The sequence below is a fragment of the Temnothorax curvispinosus genome, unplaced genomic scaffold (genome assembly GCF_003070985.1).
Source record: "Temnothorax curvispinosus isolate PA1 unplaced genomic scaffold, ASM307098v1 QBEX01006657.1, whole genome shotgun sequence".
Lineage (NCBI taxonomy): Eukaryota > Metazoa > Arthropoda > Insecta > Hymenoptera > Formicidae > Temnothorax > Temnothorax curvispinosus.
Window position 1 is genome coordinate 1,703,855 of NW_020216437.1, and position 20,154 is coordinate 1,724,008.

A 20,154-nucleotide genomic window follows, 5' to 3' on the forward strand; every position below is an offset into this window, starting at 1 on the left:
TCGTCAGGCCAGAAATAAATCTGTGACAGCTTCGTCCTCTCTTTTCCACATAATGCGCCGCGTAATAAATTACAGAAATAAGAGAAGCTTGTTTCGAGCAACGAGGCGTGCATGATTAATGAGTGGATGTTGTATCGATAACTCATAACGCCTTACGAACGACAAGTCAAATGGAATGTCTGACGGGAGTTTAAAGATTATGACTCGTGTTTCCACCGCACATTTAGCACTCAATATAGCTGTCTTGTTCTCGTCTCGTATTGACATCGCAAACAAACGTTACACCAGAACTTAACGTGTGGATTTTCAAGAATGCTTGAAACGTAATACTTTTGATAAAATAAACATTTTAAATTTTTTATCTAGATATTTACTGGATCCTATGTGAATTAACGCAGATAATAAACGCAATTTATATCCGACTAACGAGAGGAAAACGCGCGGTCGTGAAAGGTGATGCGGAAGATTGATCTTGTGGCGTTGCAACTCGCCTATATTTTCGTAGAACAGATTCCGGGCGACGCTGACCGAGTCGACGAATCTAGATCGTATCGGGGATCTTACGTAGTTCGCGTAATAAGGAAAAAAGACGCGCTGAAAAGGCGCGGCAGGAGAAACCGGACTTGGCGAACGAGGGCCGGTCAACGGGACGCGACTCCGATTTTCCAGCATCAGTTCAGCTCGCTCGCTCGCTCACTCGCATTCTAGCAAGCCGGATAATTTGCATTTCGGTATCCCTATCGCGCTCTACGTACCCGGAGGTGACGAATTATCCTCTCCGCGCATTGCGTAACGACCCCGTCGTCGTCGTCGTCGTCGTCGCAGCCGATACCGTTAGATTTACGGATCGGATGGCGCTCTCGCCATGTTCTATTCCGGCGCGACATCCGCCAGTGAATTAGGAAAACGGAGTTCCCTCTGTCCCCTCTCTGAAGGACAACGCACTGCCGCCGACGATTTATGAGCGCGTCCTCGAGAATCGAGGGAACGTTTTCTCGTTCGCTCATTTATGAATTTTTATGTAGGGGGAGATTCACATGGCTTTCCATGTTTAGCCGCTTATTTACGAAGCTCTTTATCATCGAGCATTAAATTAACCATCTCTGATAGGCAGCATCTTCTCTTTTAACATTTAATTCCTCTCTTTTTCCCCTATTAACGACACATGTGTGTATTAAAGATTTCTCAATATTGGATACTATAACTAATACTTAACATTACGATGTGCTATGAAATATCCATAATGTTAATACTGTTCCGAAACCCATCTAACGAGATTAGCAGATAACCCGAGATTGCAAACGCATTTCCGATGAACTTAATTTATTAGCTTACTAGTACGCTTTCGACGTATCCTGTATATCACATTGTCAGAACAATGTAATTCACCCGACAGTCAACGATTATTCAAACTTCCGTCGTGGCGATAAAATCGCCGGGAGGCGCGACGGTAAGCATCCACTCGCGTGCTCACGAACATTACCGCTCCTCCGGCACAACCATCTTCGGCGATCGCTCCGCAATCTTTCCGCGCAATGACGATAATATATTTATATGCGGCTTGTCGATGCGTTAGGTTACCCAGGGCGAACCGACCGCGACAGATCTCGCTCCCACGGCCCGGTTCGCTCGCTCGTCCAACAAATCGTGAAACAATAAATTCGGTCGCGGGGATCACCCTCTTTACGAGGTCCTTACAGTCGGGGATGATGCCCCCTTTTGCGAGGGCGGGGGTAGCCTAATATGTCACAGTCTGTTGCAGAGCGCCCCGTCGGAGCTCGGTTCTCGAGAACGAGGGTGGCCCGTCATTTCGAGGGTCAACTTGCGATTAGATGCGCTCCTAATGGAGCGATTCAATAGCGACGATCTGATAAACCGATTCCACGCGTTCCCGGTCCCGTATTCGCGAATCGTATTAACCATGATCCTCACGAACTCGCGTCCCCAGGCGAATTTTACAATCGGCAGCAACGAGGATCGCGCGCGTGTCATCTCTTTAAATTAAATTTGCTGATATTAAATCTTGTTTCCCGATGAAAATACCAACTGACAGCGGAACAATGTTCGATACTTGCCCCGAGGGATCGGTGGCGTTTTACGGTCGAAACCTCTCGCTTATGGAGTCGTCGGGAAGTCCAAGATGTAACGTCGGGAAAAATGATTTGCATAATTTCAAAACGCGCGATTCGCCGCGAGATAAGACGAACGAGCGAGGGTATCGCGAATCTACCGTGCGAAAGCACGATGAAGCAATAAATTTTGCGAAGTTGGCACGGAAGACACGCGAACCATTTTGTTCGAGATCCGGTCGATTCGCCAGTACTGATATCTGTGCACATACAACGCTCATTTTCGCGAATGTTAACCGCGCGACTACGAATACTAAACAATACAACGATAATTTTGCCTCGATACTTCAATATTTCAATATTTTTCGATAATTCATATGCACATTTAACATATATTATTCGTTAATCTCTTTAGTTAATTGATTTGAATGTCATACTGTTTACATCTCCATATATTTATAAATAGCTATATTTTTAATCATGTAGGCTGAATCATCCTTTAAAGAGCAACATCATCGATGCACTGCTCTATTAAGTGCGAAATATTAATTATAATGCTACATGCTCAATAATAATCATATATAAAATAAGAAAATATCTGAAATTACGATCTCTCGTAATAGACAACGTGAGAAATATTTTTAATGGTGTTCAGTTGACTTTAATAACACAGTGACGTGCGTGTCGGTAAACTTTATCGCTTCGTCGACCGATGCCATTAAAGGTATTTTTCACGTCATGTCAATTACGCACACGAGCAAGAAACTTTCTCTAACGTACGTACCAGTTCTACCTTTTACCATTTCCATATACTTGTCTTCATTATTTTTTTACTCTTGTGTACATTTTTTTCTAAACCGTTCTATTCTCTTTATCAATCAGCTCATGTTGAGAATCGCGATCGCGATCATCGCGGGCGATACGGGATATCCTAAATGACGTACGCCTGGATAATTTTTAATAGCGCGGTAATTCGCGATTTAAAATCGTTGCCGCGGACACCCTGGTACCATGCGCTAACGAGATAGAAAGCACAGGTTCCCCTCAAGCACGGGTTACACGTGCAACGATTATAGGTATTACGCGCGTGTACCGATCGTAAAGCGTCTCGTTGGCGGGCGCTGAGGAAGAGGACCGCTTAATTCCGCCTTCGCCTTTAACTCGCGGTGTTGCGGCCCTCCTAAATTACTGTCTGTAACACGACGCTTTTCGATATATTATTTAAATTTTTACGTGGAAACGCTTTTGTCTCTCGCGCGCGCATAATGCTCTCCCCGCGCCGATCGAAACGTTTACTCTCGACTTTGAGCGCGATCGATGCCTCCTCTATCGCTCGCGCTGGTGCTCTTTCGTTCGACAAATCGAGATACACGCAACTAGGCAACGTTAAAGCTCGCGCGTCTCGTTCTATTCCGGTGATCTTTGCGTTAACCTTTTGACATTATCGGCTCGACATTACAAGTCGCTGGTGGAGCCTATTACGATTGAATCTTCGTGCCAACATTATTACCGATATAACGATAATAATAACGATATAACGCATCGTCATTCGTACGTAATGAATCAATGATACAAACGTCGGAAATTATATTATTACGATAAATAATGTATTTCATGCATTTAACGCCAGAATTAACTGGCTGACGTTCACCACCGGGTATCGTGTAAAGCGCACTTTCTTCGAGAATAGAGCCACCTGTTTCGCAACCGGGTAGATTTATAGTCCCCGTCAGTTACGTTCGCAGCGTGTTAAGTACGTCTATAGTCACCTACTTAAACGTGACAGGTCTATGGAAACTTCGCACAGTTCATAACTGGCAGCAACATCCCGGAATTCGATACTTATGTGGTCATTATTTAACTGACTCTCTTAATTCTTCGATAGACTATATTTGTCACAGTTGAAAGATCGCGGACTGACCATTCAAAGAAATCACGAAATGACGTCGAATTGATTCCGTTGCGGAAACGACCTCCTATCGTTGATGCTCGTGCAAGATGCGCGATGCTTTACAAGTTCTCGAGCTATTTGCGAGGCCGACCTCGGAAGACCGCGCGCGCGCGCGCGCGTATCTTTTTTGCTCGGAATATTATAGCGCCGAGACGAGAGGGAGAGAAAGAGCGCGCGGCTCTCCTCGAGAGATTGGATCTTTAACCGCTTTACTTTAGCGGCAGCTGCGTCCGGCCGCCGAGATGAACGGGTTCACGTGGTCTGCCAAAGGTGATTTAGTGCCAGTTTGTTGCCGTAACGCCGTTGGTAACACATCGCCCCGTTCGGCGAAGGCGAGGCGGCCCCGGCTGTATTACTCGACTCGTAGACACGAGGATTCGCCGGGCGAGAGAGTGAGAAAGCGGGTCGCGTCCGCTGCTAAATTACCTCGTCGGCCCGACGCGGCGCTTTTGTTTATCCTACCGAACGACTCCGATAAGCCGACGTTTAAGGTGCGCGCGGGGAGGATCGCCACGCGGACCGGTCGCACATTAGTTCGCCAACGATCTTGTCGTATCCGCCGCGGTCCAAGTGCCACGTCGGTGGGCGCGATTAGACGCCAATCTCTCTCGCATCGAATAGGAGAAGGATGATTGCGACACGCAGGTGCACCGAGGCACCCTGACATTCGTCGATCTATCGATAGATTATATCACGTTCGGAAAATGGTATTCGCTCCTGTGTATCCTGACATTTTTTTCCATCGATCTATTCTTAATGATATATTTTTTCGATCCATTGGACCGTGAGGGTAGATAAGAAAATGAATGCTTCGCGTAATAAAGTCATACTGGAAGGTACGCATTAACGTTAAAATGATGTTATCGCGCGGGCACATCTTTATGTCGCTCTGCCGAAAACGGCGCGCAAATACGTCCATCCCTGCTATCGCTTAAATTGCACGTAGAAAGTGGTAAAACCTGCCGCCGCACCGCGTGCGTGCGAATCTCGCGTGTGTGCTCTCGTGCGTGAGCACTCCGAGGGAACGGCGCGGCGCGGCGCGGCGGCCCGTCATCGCGGCTCCAATTCCAAAGTCGGCACCGTCGATCGTCTCGGGCGTCACATCGTCTTCAAGGCCGGCGACCGGGTCGTTCGCGGCGCTCGTTATCACCCCGGAGAAGTAGCACGCCGCGTAGATTTACCGAAGCGCCAGATCTTTATGACTTTTTAAGTGAACGTAAACATTTGCAGGTGCGCGGGCCCCGGCGGGCCCCGACGACGGTGGCGTGCCCCCTTCGCTCCACGAGATTCCGCTTGTGATCGCGCGAGAGGCGGGCGCGTATCGGACGTGTATTCCGCGCTTCAATGTAACCTTCCGTCGTAAAAGGGCCACTTACGGCGATCACAGGCGAGCCGCCTGGCGTAAATTTATCAGCTCGTGCGCCGCATTCGCTCTCGTCCGCGCGTCTCGTTTGACTGCCGTATTCGTTCGGCCGGCTCTTTTGCGTCTCGTAAAACGTCTCCGCGACTATATTACGGCGCCGTCATCTATCGGTGGTCGTGCTCGGAAATGCCCCGGATAAATAATATCGCTCGGAAGCAGGTGATAACAGGAGCGGCGTGTGTGTGGTCGATCTTCAGGAGAACGTCGGAGTATTATACTCTCCGTCTCTCCGGTCTTGTCCGTCTCGTGGACCGTTTGCCAGACAGATAATCGCATGCATATCGCTGAGATGAAAGCGACAAGAGTCACACGAGTCATTCGACTCCACGCATGCAACTCTCGTGCAGCGAGCGAAAAAACGATCTCGACAACGTCGTACACGCTTCCATGAATTATTTAAAGTTCGTCTTCGAAATTCAGTTCACGAAGCGTGAATGTGGGAGAGCGAGTGTGCTCGTAATTACTTCGGCGTGCTCCCATGGACACGATAGTTATCAAATATTAATACGTACTCGTCTGACCTTCATCTATTCGCTATTATACCAGAAGGTTGTTACTGTTTCTGTTCTAGGAGAACTGTTATGTATTAATGCTGAACACTTTATCGCTTAATAAAATACGCGGTGTACCGCATTTCCTCGTAAACGCGCAATAATGGAAAATGTCTGACGGTGAAACTAATACCTTAGCGTGAGAATTCACTTTCGAATAAATTATCCGTACGACGTAACGCCAACTTTTACAAAGAAAGCCGCGAATTCCGAAAATGATAATAGACATTCTTGTCATTCTTTTTTTTTCCTTTTCGAATGACGAAGGACGCATCGAGCGGAGTTCTTCATCCAATCAATGGTAGCAATGGCGGGAGATAGCGCAAACCGTCTCGTTCCTCTTCTCGTTTCGCGGTTCTCGCAGTAATCGAGAGCCATCGAGATCGTCGATGGACCGCTCCATCGTTTAAATGCTAATACAGGCCTAATTTATCGGCCTATCATTCTGCCAAGCAATCCGGCGTCGACGCTATTTACACGTCGATTCTACGTGGAACTTTCGTAATTGAAAGAAAGCCGCCGACCGGGACCACCGTGTAGCTGCAGCTATAAAACTTTAAATATACGAGGACGGGGAAGTTTTTCGGTAGACACGTCTAGGAGGGCGAACGATCGGGAGACGGACCCCGTGCTAGTCTACCTGAAACGGCTGATAAAGGCGTGCTTACGACCGCGCGCCTTTCACGCGTCATAATAAGGAGGCCGAGCCCGGCGCGCTATTCAGAAATTATTGTCGCTACGAGTCCCCGCGAGTTACAAACAGCTGTGAACGTCCACGAGAATGGAAGCGCACAGATAGAGAAATTTATTAAACGCCCCGAGACCGAGTGTCCTTTCGGAACATTGGGCAGGAATCCGTGGCTTAGTATTTTCGAAATTATAATACGCACTTTACGACGCGATTGATCAGACGCGGTTAATGTAATTTGTAACACGTATAAATAACTGAATGAACATTTAGGAAAGCATAAATTGTACAGAGAAAAAATTAATGGACGACGTAAAATAATTGTTGTCCATTTCAATGGTATATAAAAAATTCTCCCTTTCCTTTTCATTTCTCTCGTCTGTATATAGTTAGAAAAGAGAATTCTTTAATTACATAAATTTCTATTGTAAAAAAATCGTAAATGCAGTTCTTATTTCAGTTACTTGAATAATTTTATTAAGAGCTTCGTCATTGCATCGCATTTTATCATATGGAGAGTTTTCAGATATCAGATCGAAATTGAATAGTGCATCAGTGAGTTAATCAACCTGTCCGGCTTAGTCATCCTTTGACCGCTACCGCATACGCTCCTACCCTATCTCGGTCAAATTGGTTTTATTTAGTCGAGTAGTTCAGCGCGGACCTCACGGCGGAGGAAGGTGGGAAGGGTTAACGAGAACAAAGTGAGCAAATACGGCGCGTAGTAGTGAAGAATACATCGTTAATAAATAAGAGCCCCTTGGTGGCTACCTACCTACCCAACACCATCGCCAGGAGGCAACTCCGTCTATATGCTAATGCACGGCTTCCGACGTACAACGCGTTTTGCGCTTTCCGTGCTTGATCCGCTTCCGTGCGAAGCTCCGGTATGAGCTTTGTCGAGATCTAGAATTACGAATGGCCTCCGATTCCGTGGGACTTCGAGTCAATGAGCGCCGACCGATACATATATATCGCTTGCCTGCCTCGCGGCGATATCTTATTAGAGCTAGTAGGAAATAGTAATAAATGGAGGATTTAAATGAAGAGGGCCAAACTCTTTCTGTATGTAAAAATCACATTTTGATATATCGGCAGCATCAGCTCAAGCGAAAGACTTTTAACGAGATATAAACGATGCGCTTTTAATAATCTGTACAAATCGCATATTCATGTATTCTCTCAATCAGTTAGTATTTTAATTAGATGCAATTTCAGACAAAATACATGTCGGCGCTGCGTCCGAAGGATAAAAACTTTTCCTCGAATATGAATATTAGGGTGGGTGGCCCGAATATTAGTCCGAGACGTAAAAGTGGCGCTGCTAGTATACCTGACAGTAAAACTCGTACGAGATGATAAAACCTGTGCAAAGAAGCGCGGGTTTTTTTAATGGGGCGAGAATGTCTCCGGTCTCTTAAGGGGGTCACCGTCTTCCTAAATTAGAAGCGTTCCGCGGCGAGCGAAACGCGTTAAAACGGCTGGCCGGGCGATAGATCGGACACTCCGGCGCTAATTGGCTGCGGAATTTTATGTACCACTAAATTAACTCTATGCAAATGTGCGGCTGCTTCCGTCGTTCCTCGACAAGGGCATTCTGGAAATGCACTCTCTCAACCGCGTGCGCGCGGGCGCGCAAGCAGGCGACCGTGCCCCTCGAGATTTACTCCGCCCTCATTATCCTAATGAAGACGTAACGTTTGAAAAATGAGTCGCGATTTTTGCCGAAAATTGAGTGCGGCGTTATCGAACTTTTCGTCAACTTTGCGACTTGTTGATAACCGAGGATTCTTGTTCGGAAGTGCATTGGAATAACCGCGCACCAGGAGTGCGGAAGGTCGGGAAGATGATACCGGTGTTAACTGGCTACGAGTTATAACCGGACCCCCCCTCCCTCCGCGTAATGCCCGCTTAATATTCAACGCCGGCGGGGGCGACGGATTTACGAGAGCTAATGAATTGGTAGTCCTTCTCTTCTGTCTGCCCCCCCCCCCATTTCCATCCGCTTCTTTTTCACTGTTTGCCCAACGAACAGTTTGGCGCTCTCTTTAATCTTAAACTAAAAGCTGCTAGTTTATAGTACTTCGCTTACGTTACTATACAAGGATCCATAATCGATCTTATTAACATATGAGAATTGATTAGTGATGGACAAAGGTGAAATTTATCACGAAATAGAGTATGCTAAATAGAGAAATATCTCACAATATTAAACCCGATTTACATCTTTACCCGGAAATCATTGGATCCAAGGGCGATTTGAAATTTGTCGAGGGTCCGCGGCAAAGGAAAAAAAAAATTCGATGCCGTCGGGAGGAGGAGCAAAAAGGAGGCAAAGTAGGAGATGCCTCTCGGGCTATAGGATAGCCGAATAAATTTGGATAGCTCCCTGTTTTGGCCTCGAGCCACGGTTACCCGACGTAGACACTCTCGGACGTACGATCGGCTCTTTCGTAACGCGGCGTGCGAGAAGGGAATAGGAGACCCGGCCGAGAAGGGCGGCGAGTGAGGTATACAGGCGAGCCGCTCCTTTACGATGGATTTAATTAAAAAACATAATTTAGCAGGCAGAGGATAACAGGTAGCTCGGCTCCGGTGGGAACTAACGGAGGTTCCGTCACAGTGCGGCGCTGTTCGGCGCCGGCCTGCGGTCACTCATGAATAAGATTATTAATCCCGTCCTTTGCAGAAAACCTCCTCTTTTTCTCCCTTCTTCCGCGCCCGATCGCTTCTCGTGCGTTTCCTAATATTCAGAAAAATTTATCGCGCGTAATTTAATTTGCTAATAATTATTTATGAGCGAACGATACGACAGACAGATAAGACGTATTACTTAATTCTCTTTCATTTGAAATCTCCGGTATTAATAAACGTCTTGCACGCGCGGTGTTACGACGAGAGCGCTGCCGTGGAGATGGTCCCCGAGTTGCAGATAGATTTGAATTCTATCTTACAAGCGTCCTGGAAAAATTAGCGGAGTTTGTTCGACGTTCTCGAGCTCACGAGATTCGAGCAATCTAGCCGTATATAGTGTATCTCGTTAATGATCGCGATCGTTGATGCTAGGCGCGATACGCCACGTCCCTCGTGTAACAAAGTCGCCCGGTAAGTTGATCGCCACTGACGTTCGTCGCTGGGTGGACCTCGGGCGGCTTAGAGACGGGCCGAGTTAAAAATCCATTTGTTGGGGACGCGGTCAGTGTCGCGCGCGAGATTAAAAGAGAAGATACCGACGAGAGCAAGAAAAGCAGCGCCATTTTGTCGAAAGGAGGACCGACGACCTCGCGGCTAGCTTCTCTCCCGTATATATAATGGCAGTCGCGTTGCGTGCGAATATACAATTTTGTTCCATCGCTACCGGTCGATCGAGGGGTCCGGGTTCGCGAAGCCGGAGAAACGAGGCGGAAGGAAAACGAGGTGCCAGTCGCCAACGTGAAAAGATTTTCGCAACTATTAGGCGGGGGGAGGGGGGGGAGAGAAGCCGCGATTATTATATGTGAGAGCGCGTTTGAGCGACGTATGAACTACACGACTGAAAATTTATCTCTCGCGGTGTTAATCCGTGTCGAATTTACTTTGGCTCAACGTCATATCTTGCGCAGAATTTGCACAATACATATTGCATGACCTATATGGACGCTACGTGGATATAGTGCTATCATACAATTAACTTTATAAATGCAATGAGGTTGCTCGGATAACGCGTCTTGTAACCAATGGGAAAAAGTTTTTATTTCCTTTTTTTTTCAACTTACGAACTATCATCGTAACGTGCAATTCTACGTCACGCAACATTGCTGCAAACTAGAAAATTCTGCTACTAGTTAAACTTTGTATTCTTACTACTTCGATATCGCCGTTCGCATTCGTACGAATATACGTACGGTAGTGAGTACTTTTTAACTCGATCATGCGTATTAAATCTTAATTTGCACTTCAAGATAACCGCGAAGAACGGAGGAAAAGAAGTATCGGGAAAAAGAGCGAGAGGGAGGGAGGAAGCCGCGAAACGACGTGGGGAAACAACGTAGGAAACGAGTATATCGAAGTCGACGGCCAGTCCGATAACGAGAAAGACGAGCGAGGCAAAGCGAACGTTTTTATAATCGCGGCAATTATCTGCGAGGCCGACGTCGAGCGTATATAACTCTAGCGCGCAACAGCTTCAAGGGGCACCGCTTCTTATCGGGACACTGGGCTGCGTGCCGGCGCGGTTGCATGCGGAGGCTGATAAACAAATAATTAGCATTCGAAGTAACCCGCATTCGTACTATCGCTGGCATCGCTCTCCTCGCCGAGGGAAGGCCTGCCCGCGTAACCCTTCGTTGACGTACGTGCCCAGCGCGCCCGACCCGACGAAGACCTGGCCACGTTCAACGTGCAACGGCATTCCGTGCCGTCCGCTACGTTTCGCCCGACTTGTACCTCGGACGAGTAATTAGCGCGGTATGGAAATCGCGTTCAACAATTCGATCCCGCTCGATCTAGGTACATTTCTTTCCCCCGCGGAATGTTTTGCGTGTCCGCGTAAGCGTATCGAGATTGTAAAGAGAATAATGCCAACGAGATCGTTTCAGGCAGAAGTAATAATACCATTTTAAATTATAATCCGATGGTATACACCGTATCTGTAACATGTTACAATTTGCATGGTAATAATAGTTACGTTACTTATTTACATGCTTTGTGAATAATTTTATCCCATTTTTCACTCGCAGCACGAAATAAATCACCATACGTTATGTGATAAATATGAAATGGATTACATTTTTGGATTAATTCAGGCTCTTTCCTGAAATATCTTAAAATATAAACAAGACTACTCTTAAACGTACTATATACTTGTATCAGGTACCGACTTAAAACAATTTTTCCAGTATTAACAAATATTAATATTCATCTTCACAATGAAGTAAAATAGCGTGTCATATCGTAATAGAGTAAAACATTTTTTACGATCTATAAAAATGGCAAAAGAAACGCGTAGAGAGAGGTAATGAGTATGATTCAGTTAAACATACAAAACTAGAAATTAAAATACGCAAAGTTTTTGACGTGGTGAAGTAGTTGGTCAATACCACTCATGGTTGGGGGCTCAATGCAGGTGGATCCAATCAGAAACTCGACCATGCCGGCTCGGCAGGTGCTTGGAGATCGCGGTCAATGGCTCTCGAGAACGACCGACACTTTTTACACCGAAAGCAGAAAAGAGCGCCGACTAATTTTGCGCGGCGCTCCATTATGGTGCCACGAAGCAATCCTTTTTCCACGGTTCCGTCGTTCTTTTAATTGTCTCCGGCTAATTCGACGACAACGATTTGATAGCAGAGATAAATTTTTAAGTCGTTTCTCGAATGACTTGCGTTTTCGTAGAAATAAAAATTTGTAACCGTAAGGCAAGAGATATATTTTCTTGTCTTTAGAAAAGAAAACATTTTCTTCTTGCATGTTTAAAGGGGGGGGGGGGGGGTTATTCGGATCAACTGGACGAATTCTCGATATCTTTGTTAGCGTGCATGCATAAAGTAGGTACCGATCAACGCGCGTCTCGCCTGATGTGCGAACGAGGGTTCTCTTCGAGCTGAAAGGGGAATGAAAGTTTGACACGGACGTCGGATGCGGTTCGCCACGAAGCTCGACCGGTAGACACCCCACGGTTTGTTGCTTCGCACCCTCGCTGTCGGGTCTTTTACCTCCCTCGCATTCAGCTGTCACGTGGCTCGTGCTCGAACGATCGCCGACGTTTCCGCTTTATTTTCCGCCGTCCGGCGCCGCGTCGCGTCGCATCGGGTGTCGAGTGACCGATCTCGTTAACGATCTCGTGCGGCGGTCGATACTTCCTGGCACGTTCGAGTAAGGCCTCGCCGCGCCGCGCCGGTCGGGAAGCAATCGCGCGACGCCTTGGCGCGAATGAGTTCTCGGAAAAAGATCCGAGCCGGCACAGACGGGACGAGGCGAGACAAGCGAGGATTCTTCGTTTTAATTTATGCGCGGCGTAGCTCCAGGCATTATTAGTCCTAGCTGGCTACGAGGGGCGTGACGTCACGCGGCTAAAACAAAGGATCCTACCGGTGCCCATTTCACGTCGGCGGCTCCCTTTTAACCGTGCCGACAGGAGGGTGCGAGGGACCCGGGCCTCGCCGGTGCCGGTGCTGATAGTTCGGTACTCTTTACGCTCCGTCAATTTCGTACTACGCACTTTTTCACCTACGCGATCGTCGCACTTCCGCCAACACGATTGTTCGTTTGACCGAACGATCTCTCGCGATTAATTCCAACTTGAGGCTGACAGCTCAGAAGCTATTGATATCTCATTACGAAGAAAGCGCGTATCGTGGTAGACGAAAAGAGATAGAGACGGTAGGCAGAAAAGTGATAATAGTCGCGAATCGTGATCGAGACGGTTAACGCGTACGCGCGCAACGCGTCATGGAGGGCGTGTATCCACGCGTAGGGTTCAGCGATGGAGACTGTGGAGGGAGCTGATCGCGAGGGACGTCGTTGTCTCCGCAGGCCACTGTCATATTGTCCCGGCGGATCGATACGTGGCCTGCCTACAACCTGCACTCATCGAGCTTGAAGAGGGCGTGGCTCGTACACCGGCGGAGAGACACTCAACCCCGTTGCGATCTCCACCGCGCTAAACCTTCCGCCTCCCTCTCGACGTAAAAGCGGGAGAGACGATTTCATCCTTTCAACCCTCCGCGGAAATTCTCCCGTGCCAGTCGTCACCCTCTACGACCTCTGCGTCAACGAGCGCTACCATTCGTCGAGAGCATCGTAACGGGGAGCAATCACACAGCGCGTTCGGAGATTTTGCCGAATAATAACTCTCGATACCTTTCGACGACTCGTTCAAATGTCTCGTTAAACTATAGATATCTCGCTCGATTCGCAGCTTTCTCGAGATGTAAATCGTTTTTACAAACGTATCTACATTTTAACACCTAGTTATTTAACTTATTATTACTTTAAAGGTAACAGTATTACTAAATCACCCGAAAAGCCTTGAAACGGCTTCGTATACAAGCGCAACCTAAATAACGACCATATACAATAATATGTCATGTTACCGCGAAGAAATATGAGCGGGACATTTGTTGTACGCGTTGATGAATGATCGGGGCAACCGAGCAGGACTCCGAATCTCTTCGAAGGATAGATCGAGCGTGTGGTGCGGCCGCGACTTCTCCGTTTTTCCTTTCTCTTTCCCCTCTCGCGCCCTCTCTTTCTCTGTCTCTCTCACGTCGCTTCCATCCTGGAAGGGTGCGCGCGTTCGTTGTCTTTCGCCGGTGTTGCTGGCGCAAGGTTGAATCCACGTGGGGGCGTGTCGCCTCCATGGCGCCGGCTGCTAATGGCCGCGCGGCCCTCCAGACCTTAATTTCCTGCCGCTTCCGCGGACCCTCTCGCTTTTACCTCTCCGCGTCTAAATCCGCTTCGGGACCTCTCCTCTTCAGCCTCCGGCCCTTCAGTAGCCGCCGACGCTCTCCTTGTCCTTTCATCCCCGCGCTACCCCCGCGAGCGATTTGCATGGAGCTGCTTTTGATGAAGTTCGTTATCTAAAGTTTCAGAGTCGGCTTCTGCCGTTCGCTCTAATTTTTAACTCGGACACAAATTGCGTTCCCTCTAATTCCTCGGGCCGCGTGTGCGCGAAAGAAGCACGAGTTCTCGCAAGTTTCTCGGAATTGGAAGGCTCATTGAAATCTGCCGTGGAATCTACACGCAAATTGTGCCGAATTGAATTTGCTCAATTTGCATCGAGAGTTCTCATCATGCTTCTATCACAAATTATAATTCTTATCTCGTTGCCGGTCGCATATTTACGCGATATCTCAAGCGAGTTGATCTTGATCTTCTTCATACTTGTTTCCAAGATCCCAGCATTTTCCCACGTTATTTCGGGTCGCTTAATCATGGTATCATGGAAATCGTACGTCGACCTTGTGCTTGATTCGAGAACAATTTGCATGAAAGCGGCCTAAGGTAGAGCGGTCGGTCTATCCGGGTCTCATTACTTTCAGCGACTAATCTTGGATCTCTTCTAGGATAGGAGCGGCAATTTAGTGTCATTATATGCCCTTAGGGGAAGACTTTCCTCTTTCTCCCTCTTCTTGGGCCTGGGCCCGGACCGGGACTTCTTTTTAGATCGATTTAGACGCGGCGGGGCGATTATGGGCGTCCACCAACCGCCAGATTTCGATATTACGACCCGCGCTAGCACGAAAAAGTATCCTGATAGTCCCGTGAATCGATACGCGCGATACGTAATTCGCTCCAGAGTTGTTATTACCGATTTGCGTAATCGCACCGACGAGATTGCGCCATAACGAGCGTTTCCGACGTTAAAAAATCCCGAAAAGAACTGGTAATGTGCGCGCGCGAGCGAGCGTGTTAGCACATCGTTGTAAAGCGAGATCACGCATGCCCGTAAACATTCGTCGCTTTTAACAAAGAATTTGTCACGTTTATAATCCTTGATATAAATCTAATGCAAAAGCAATATTAGCTCGAATTATACTTATCGCGTCACACGGACAATGCATGTTTTAAAATAAAAAAATCATGAGATATCAATAAGCCTTTTTCTTACACAGTAAAATTATGTTCAAAGAGTAAACATAGATTTTTCAATTATGTTACAGGATCATCCGGGACTACGAGGCACACCTCTGGCCATGCTGGCGGCGCAATGCAACAAGCTAAGCAGCAAGAGCCCGCCGCCGCTGGCGGACGCAGCCGTGGGCAAGGGTTTCCACCCCTGGAAGAAGAGTCCGCAGAGCAGCGGCAGCTCGCCACAGCACACCGGCGGGGGAGGCGGCGGCGGAGGTGGAGGAGGCGGCGGGAGCGGTGGGTGCACAACGACGGGAGTGAGCCAGAGACCGACGGCGACGAGCAGCGCCGGCAGCACGACCGGTGGTTACGCCAGGGCGCCGGTGACGTCTTGCGCCTCGACCGCGCCGCAATATGGTAGCGAATTGTATTTCCCTGGAACGGCGAGCGCCCAGCCGGCCGGTGACCCGCATCACCATCAAAGTAGTCTTCTGGGCAAGGTCGAGGGCGCGACCCTGGGCTCGGTGTACGGCAGGCATCCGTACGAATCGTGGCCGTTCAACGCGATGCCAGGCGCAACGCACGGTGGAATTAAAGCGAGCGACGGTTGGTGGGACGTGCACGGCGCCGCGACTGCCGGCGGATGGCTGGACGTGAGCAGCACCGTCGGCGTCGGTGTCCACGCGGCGCAAATGGCCAATTATTCGGCCGACTACTCGACGAGCCTAGCGCTGGCCGGCAATCACTTGCTGACCACAGCGACGACGGCCGGCCACAATCTCCTGCAAGATACGTACAAGTCGATGCTACCGGGCGGGCCGCCCGGATTTGGACTCCATCACCACGCGGCCGCCACGGCCGGCGCCGGCGCCGGTGCCGGAAGCCCTCAGGGCAGCGGCGGCGGTGTCGGCGTCGGGGGCGCCGGCGTTAGCCAAGCGCCCTCGCCGCGCTCGCAGAGACGCTACACCGGGCGCGCCACCTGCGATTGTCCGAATTGTCAAGAAGCCGAGAGACTCGGTCCCGCCGGCGTGCACCTCAGGAAGAAGAACATCCATAGCTGCCACATACCGGGGTGCGGCAAGGTCTACGGGAAAACGTCGCATCTGAAGGCCCACTTACGGTGGCACACTGGTGAGCGACCGTTTGTTTGCAACTGGCTTTTCTGTGGCAAGCGGTTCACACGTTCGGATGAGTTGCAGCGGCACCTTCGAACCCACACCGGCGAAAAGAGATTCGCCTGTCCGGTCTGCAACAAGCGGTTCATGCGCAGCGACCATCTCGCGAAGCACGTCAAGACCCACAGCAGCAGCAGCAGCAGCAGCGGCAGCAAGGGCAAGGGGGGAGCGGGGAGCTCGTCGGCCGAGTCCTGCTCCGACAGCGAGGACAACGGGAGTCAGCAGAGTCCCACTTCCAGCTCGGTGCCGCAGCCGCAGCCGCCGCAGCAGCCGGCTCAGGCCCAGCAGCAGCAGCAACAGCAGCAGCAGCTGGCGGTAGCGGCGGCAGCGGCGGCGGCGGCGGCGGCAGCGGTGGTGGCGGGCCAGGACACCAGCAACACCACCTCCCCCCAGACCACCACCACCACTCTCGGCCATCAGCCGACAACCCCCATGACTCCAATACAGATGACCCCGCCGCCTCTGACCCCACACCATCCCCACCACCCGCATCTCCCGCCTCTAATGCACCATCCTCATCATCACGCAACCTCCGTCCCGGCGGCCCACCACCCGCACGCGGGGATGAGCATGCACTGAGCCCGGTGGGGCCCGGAGCCGGTGCCTGCAGTACCGCTGCCGCAACGGCCCTGGGCTCCCCCCTATCCTACCCCCTCAACCTGAACCTCATGCAGAATCACTCGACCATCAATCCGTCGACTCCCCATCACCACCATCAGCAACACCAGAATCATCACCACCACCATCACCATCATCATCACCCATCGCACCAACAGCAGCACTCGCGGCAAAATAACTCCTACTCTGTGCAACAGAATCCTGGCACGCCGGGGACCGCGCAGACTCCCTCACCCTCGTCCCCCGCGCCTGTACATAGTCTCTAAGCGGTTACGAGCGCACTTCGCGTCCAACAACCGGTCACAATCCACCGCACGTCCGTCCGCCGCGATCATACACGCAGGCACGAATGATACATAACACGTAGACACGAGTACATACACGGAGATACATACACGAATCTGACTCCCCGTCCTGGTATTCTGACTATACGGAGATGGTCCTCGTAACGCACGCACGCGGATATTTCAGGATTTTTTTATTTGTACATAATATATATATTTATATATATAGGGCGCGAAAGAGAGGGAGAGAAAGAGAGATGATATTATATTAATTAAGCGGTGTAATGATGTGTAAAAAGAAAAGTAACCCGTATAAATATATAAATATAAATATATATATATATAAATATATAAATATATATATAAATATATATATATATACATAAAGCACTGTCGCGTTGTACCATACACCGACAAAACACTTCGCGCCCTGCCCCGACTCTTCTCTTCCGTTCATTTTCGGAAGGCGAGAGACGGAACGAATTAAAGAGAAACGACCGTGGAGTATGGACACGGACAGGTTCCAAACGATTTCATACCACACAGGGCCTTGAACACTGTCTGACGAGAAAGTGATTTTTCTTAGTGAATTTAAAATTTTTTCCAGGCAATTTGTTGATTACGTTTGGAACTTGGACTTGAACGATAACTCATATCAGCCCACCCTTTGGATGTAGTATCGCACTATTATCAATGAATTATTATTAATTATTATTAATTATTAATTATTAATTATTACTATTAACTCTTCTTTATTACTGTATTATTATAAAAATTATAAATTCATTTTAAAGTGAGAAAAAGGAAATAAATAATGCTTTTGTGAATAACGACGACTCTATTCGACTTTCACTCCATTCACGAAGCTCGTCCCTACCGCCCAATTGCCGACTTCCTATTGCAATCTATGAAAAAACAGTCTGCACTAATTTCTATTAACTCCTGGCTCGACCCCCGCTCTTGCTGCCGCTGTTTATTAAGGTGCAACCTATGCGCGTGTCAACCTGGATTAATTTATCTTCCTCGCCTGCTAAACGTGATTCCTACGCACGAATTGAAAGTAAGTCCATTCATAATTGCTTTGCGAGTACAACGTCGCGTATCCGCCAATAATGATTTTTAATTTTGACACATATAGATCTAAATATTCGCGATGAAGAGTCACGTAGTCTTGACGCTAGCGAATATTACCCTCAATGTATCAACAGGCCGACAAAGAACGACGCTGAGCGGAGAACACGGCGGAGCACGAGCGGGACACGAGCTTCTGGGACGATATTATCGCACGGGCCGTTAAATCCCAGATCCTGCCAACCGTGAAATGTCCCGTCATAACATCGGGCCTCCCCCCACTTTGTCGTGCCACTTTATTTTCCCGCTCCAGGATTTTATTTCGACCTTCGCTCCCCGTTCGCAGATTTCGCCGATCACCGCGGCGTCGGGCATCGCCTCATCGCGAGTGCAAGGGAAATGCGCCCGATACGTGCTTCAGCTTCTCGATCTTATTAGCGAGAATGACTCGGCTCGCCTCTCTCGGGCCTAAACAGTAGAGTAGCCGCGTCACGCGATCATTAAGCTTCTATAAAGTTGATTCTACCGAGCATTCTGGCCGGTCATAATTGATTACAACATGCGCAATATTCTTCAAACAATGACAGCAGAAGCAACAATTCGTGTCAAGAGACAATTGCATGTTTTTAAAACATAGATACGTTTGCAAATTAATGAAGCAATTATAGAAAAATGATCTTTCATTCTCGGATGCGGCTAGAATAAAGTGTTTACAAAGGCGCCGCGCAAAGTTGGTACAAAAAACTTAACGAACTTCTAATTTAAAGACGGAATTCATGTTTCACCGAAGGTGCGGTGCCGCGGAGCTGCAGATTCGACATGCCCTGACGAAGACACCGCAATAAACAATTTTCAAGCGCGGCGCCGTAAACTGGATCAATATGGCAGAGATTACGAAATAAGATCGTTATGCAAAGCAGTCGGAGAGGGTCGCGCCGGGGTTGCGCCGCAGCAATTCGCGGGGGGTGCGGTTAACGTCTAGCGGCAAGCGTGCAAGCCCGGGGGATGGCTTTTTTCGGTGATTTAACCGAGGAGGGTGAACGTTTGTTATTCAATTTGCAACCCCCTCGGTACCAGCCACTGCTCACCCTCTACCCACAGATCATCGCGCCTTTACGACCATGGCCGTACGCTCCTAATGCAGGAAGCATTCTTCCTCGCTCGAGATATAGCGATTGGTGGGTATTCTACGCCGCTTCAACTCTTCCGCACTTACGTAACTACTTTATCCTCCATTCCATTATTTGTTTCACGGAAGCTGACGACAATCGTACGTACATCTGCTGCAACATGCTGTGTTCTGTGCTGTACTCAGAATCACTACAGTTATAATTCATTAAATAAAATATGCATTGTGTTCTGTAAAATAAATTTTTAAAAAATTCGAAAAAAATTTATTTTTATTCTGTATCATTATCATAATCTTTTGTTTCCTTTGAAGTATCGTATATCGTATTACATCTACTGTATTTCTAAACTAACGTAACTATTTATATAATATTAATGTTTCGATAAAATTTTAATATTTAAGAAGAGAGTAAGTAATCTTCAATAAAATACTTTTTTTTAATATTTAATAGAACTTGGCATAAATATCATTTTACTCGTGTACTTTCTGTAATTCTTTTAAAAAAAGTAACCACACATCTTTGCGATTACTAATAACTTTTCATCAAAGGATGTTCGTATATAAATTACGATTCGAGATAAGAATAGAATGATATTTAATTAACTCGAGACACATGTTAACGTATAGTTTTGCCGTAAATTTTTT

The 20,154-nt window shown here is 48.2% G+C and overlaps 2 protein-coding genes across 5 annotated transcripts in view; one reads left to right on the forward strand and one right to left on the reverse strand.

Moving 5' to 3' along the window:
* LOC112456193 (transcription factor Sp9) overlaps positions 1 to 17,565 on the forward strand; it is a 77,556-nt gene extending 59,991 nt beyond the window's left edge. For 3 of the 4 annotated variants that reach the window (XM_025018592.1, XM_025018591.1, XM_025018590.1), the window contains one exon: positions 15,325 to 17,081. In XM_025018592.1, coding sequence (XP_024874360.1) covers positions 15,358 to 16,986 — 1,629 coding nt within the window. In that variant the 5' untranslated portion in view covers positions 15,325 to 15,357 and the 3' untranslated portion in view covers positions 16,987 to 17,081. Of the gene's footprint in view, positions 1 to 15,324 lie in introns of all 4 variants that reach the window. The other variant, XM_025018589.1, reaches the window with a different exon arrangement.
* Positions 1 to 20,154, reverse strand: part of LOC112456196 — a 174,776-nt gene that overhangs the window by 100,199 nt on the left and 54,423 nt on the right. The gene's annotated exons all lie outside the window — the stretch shown is intronic.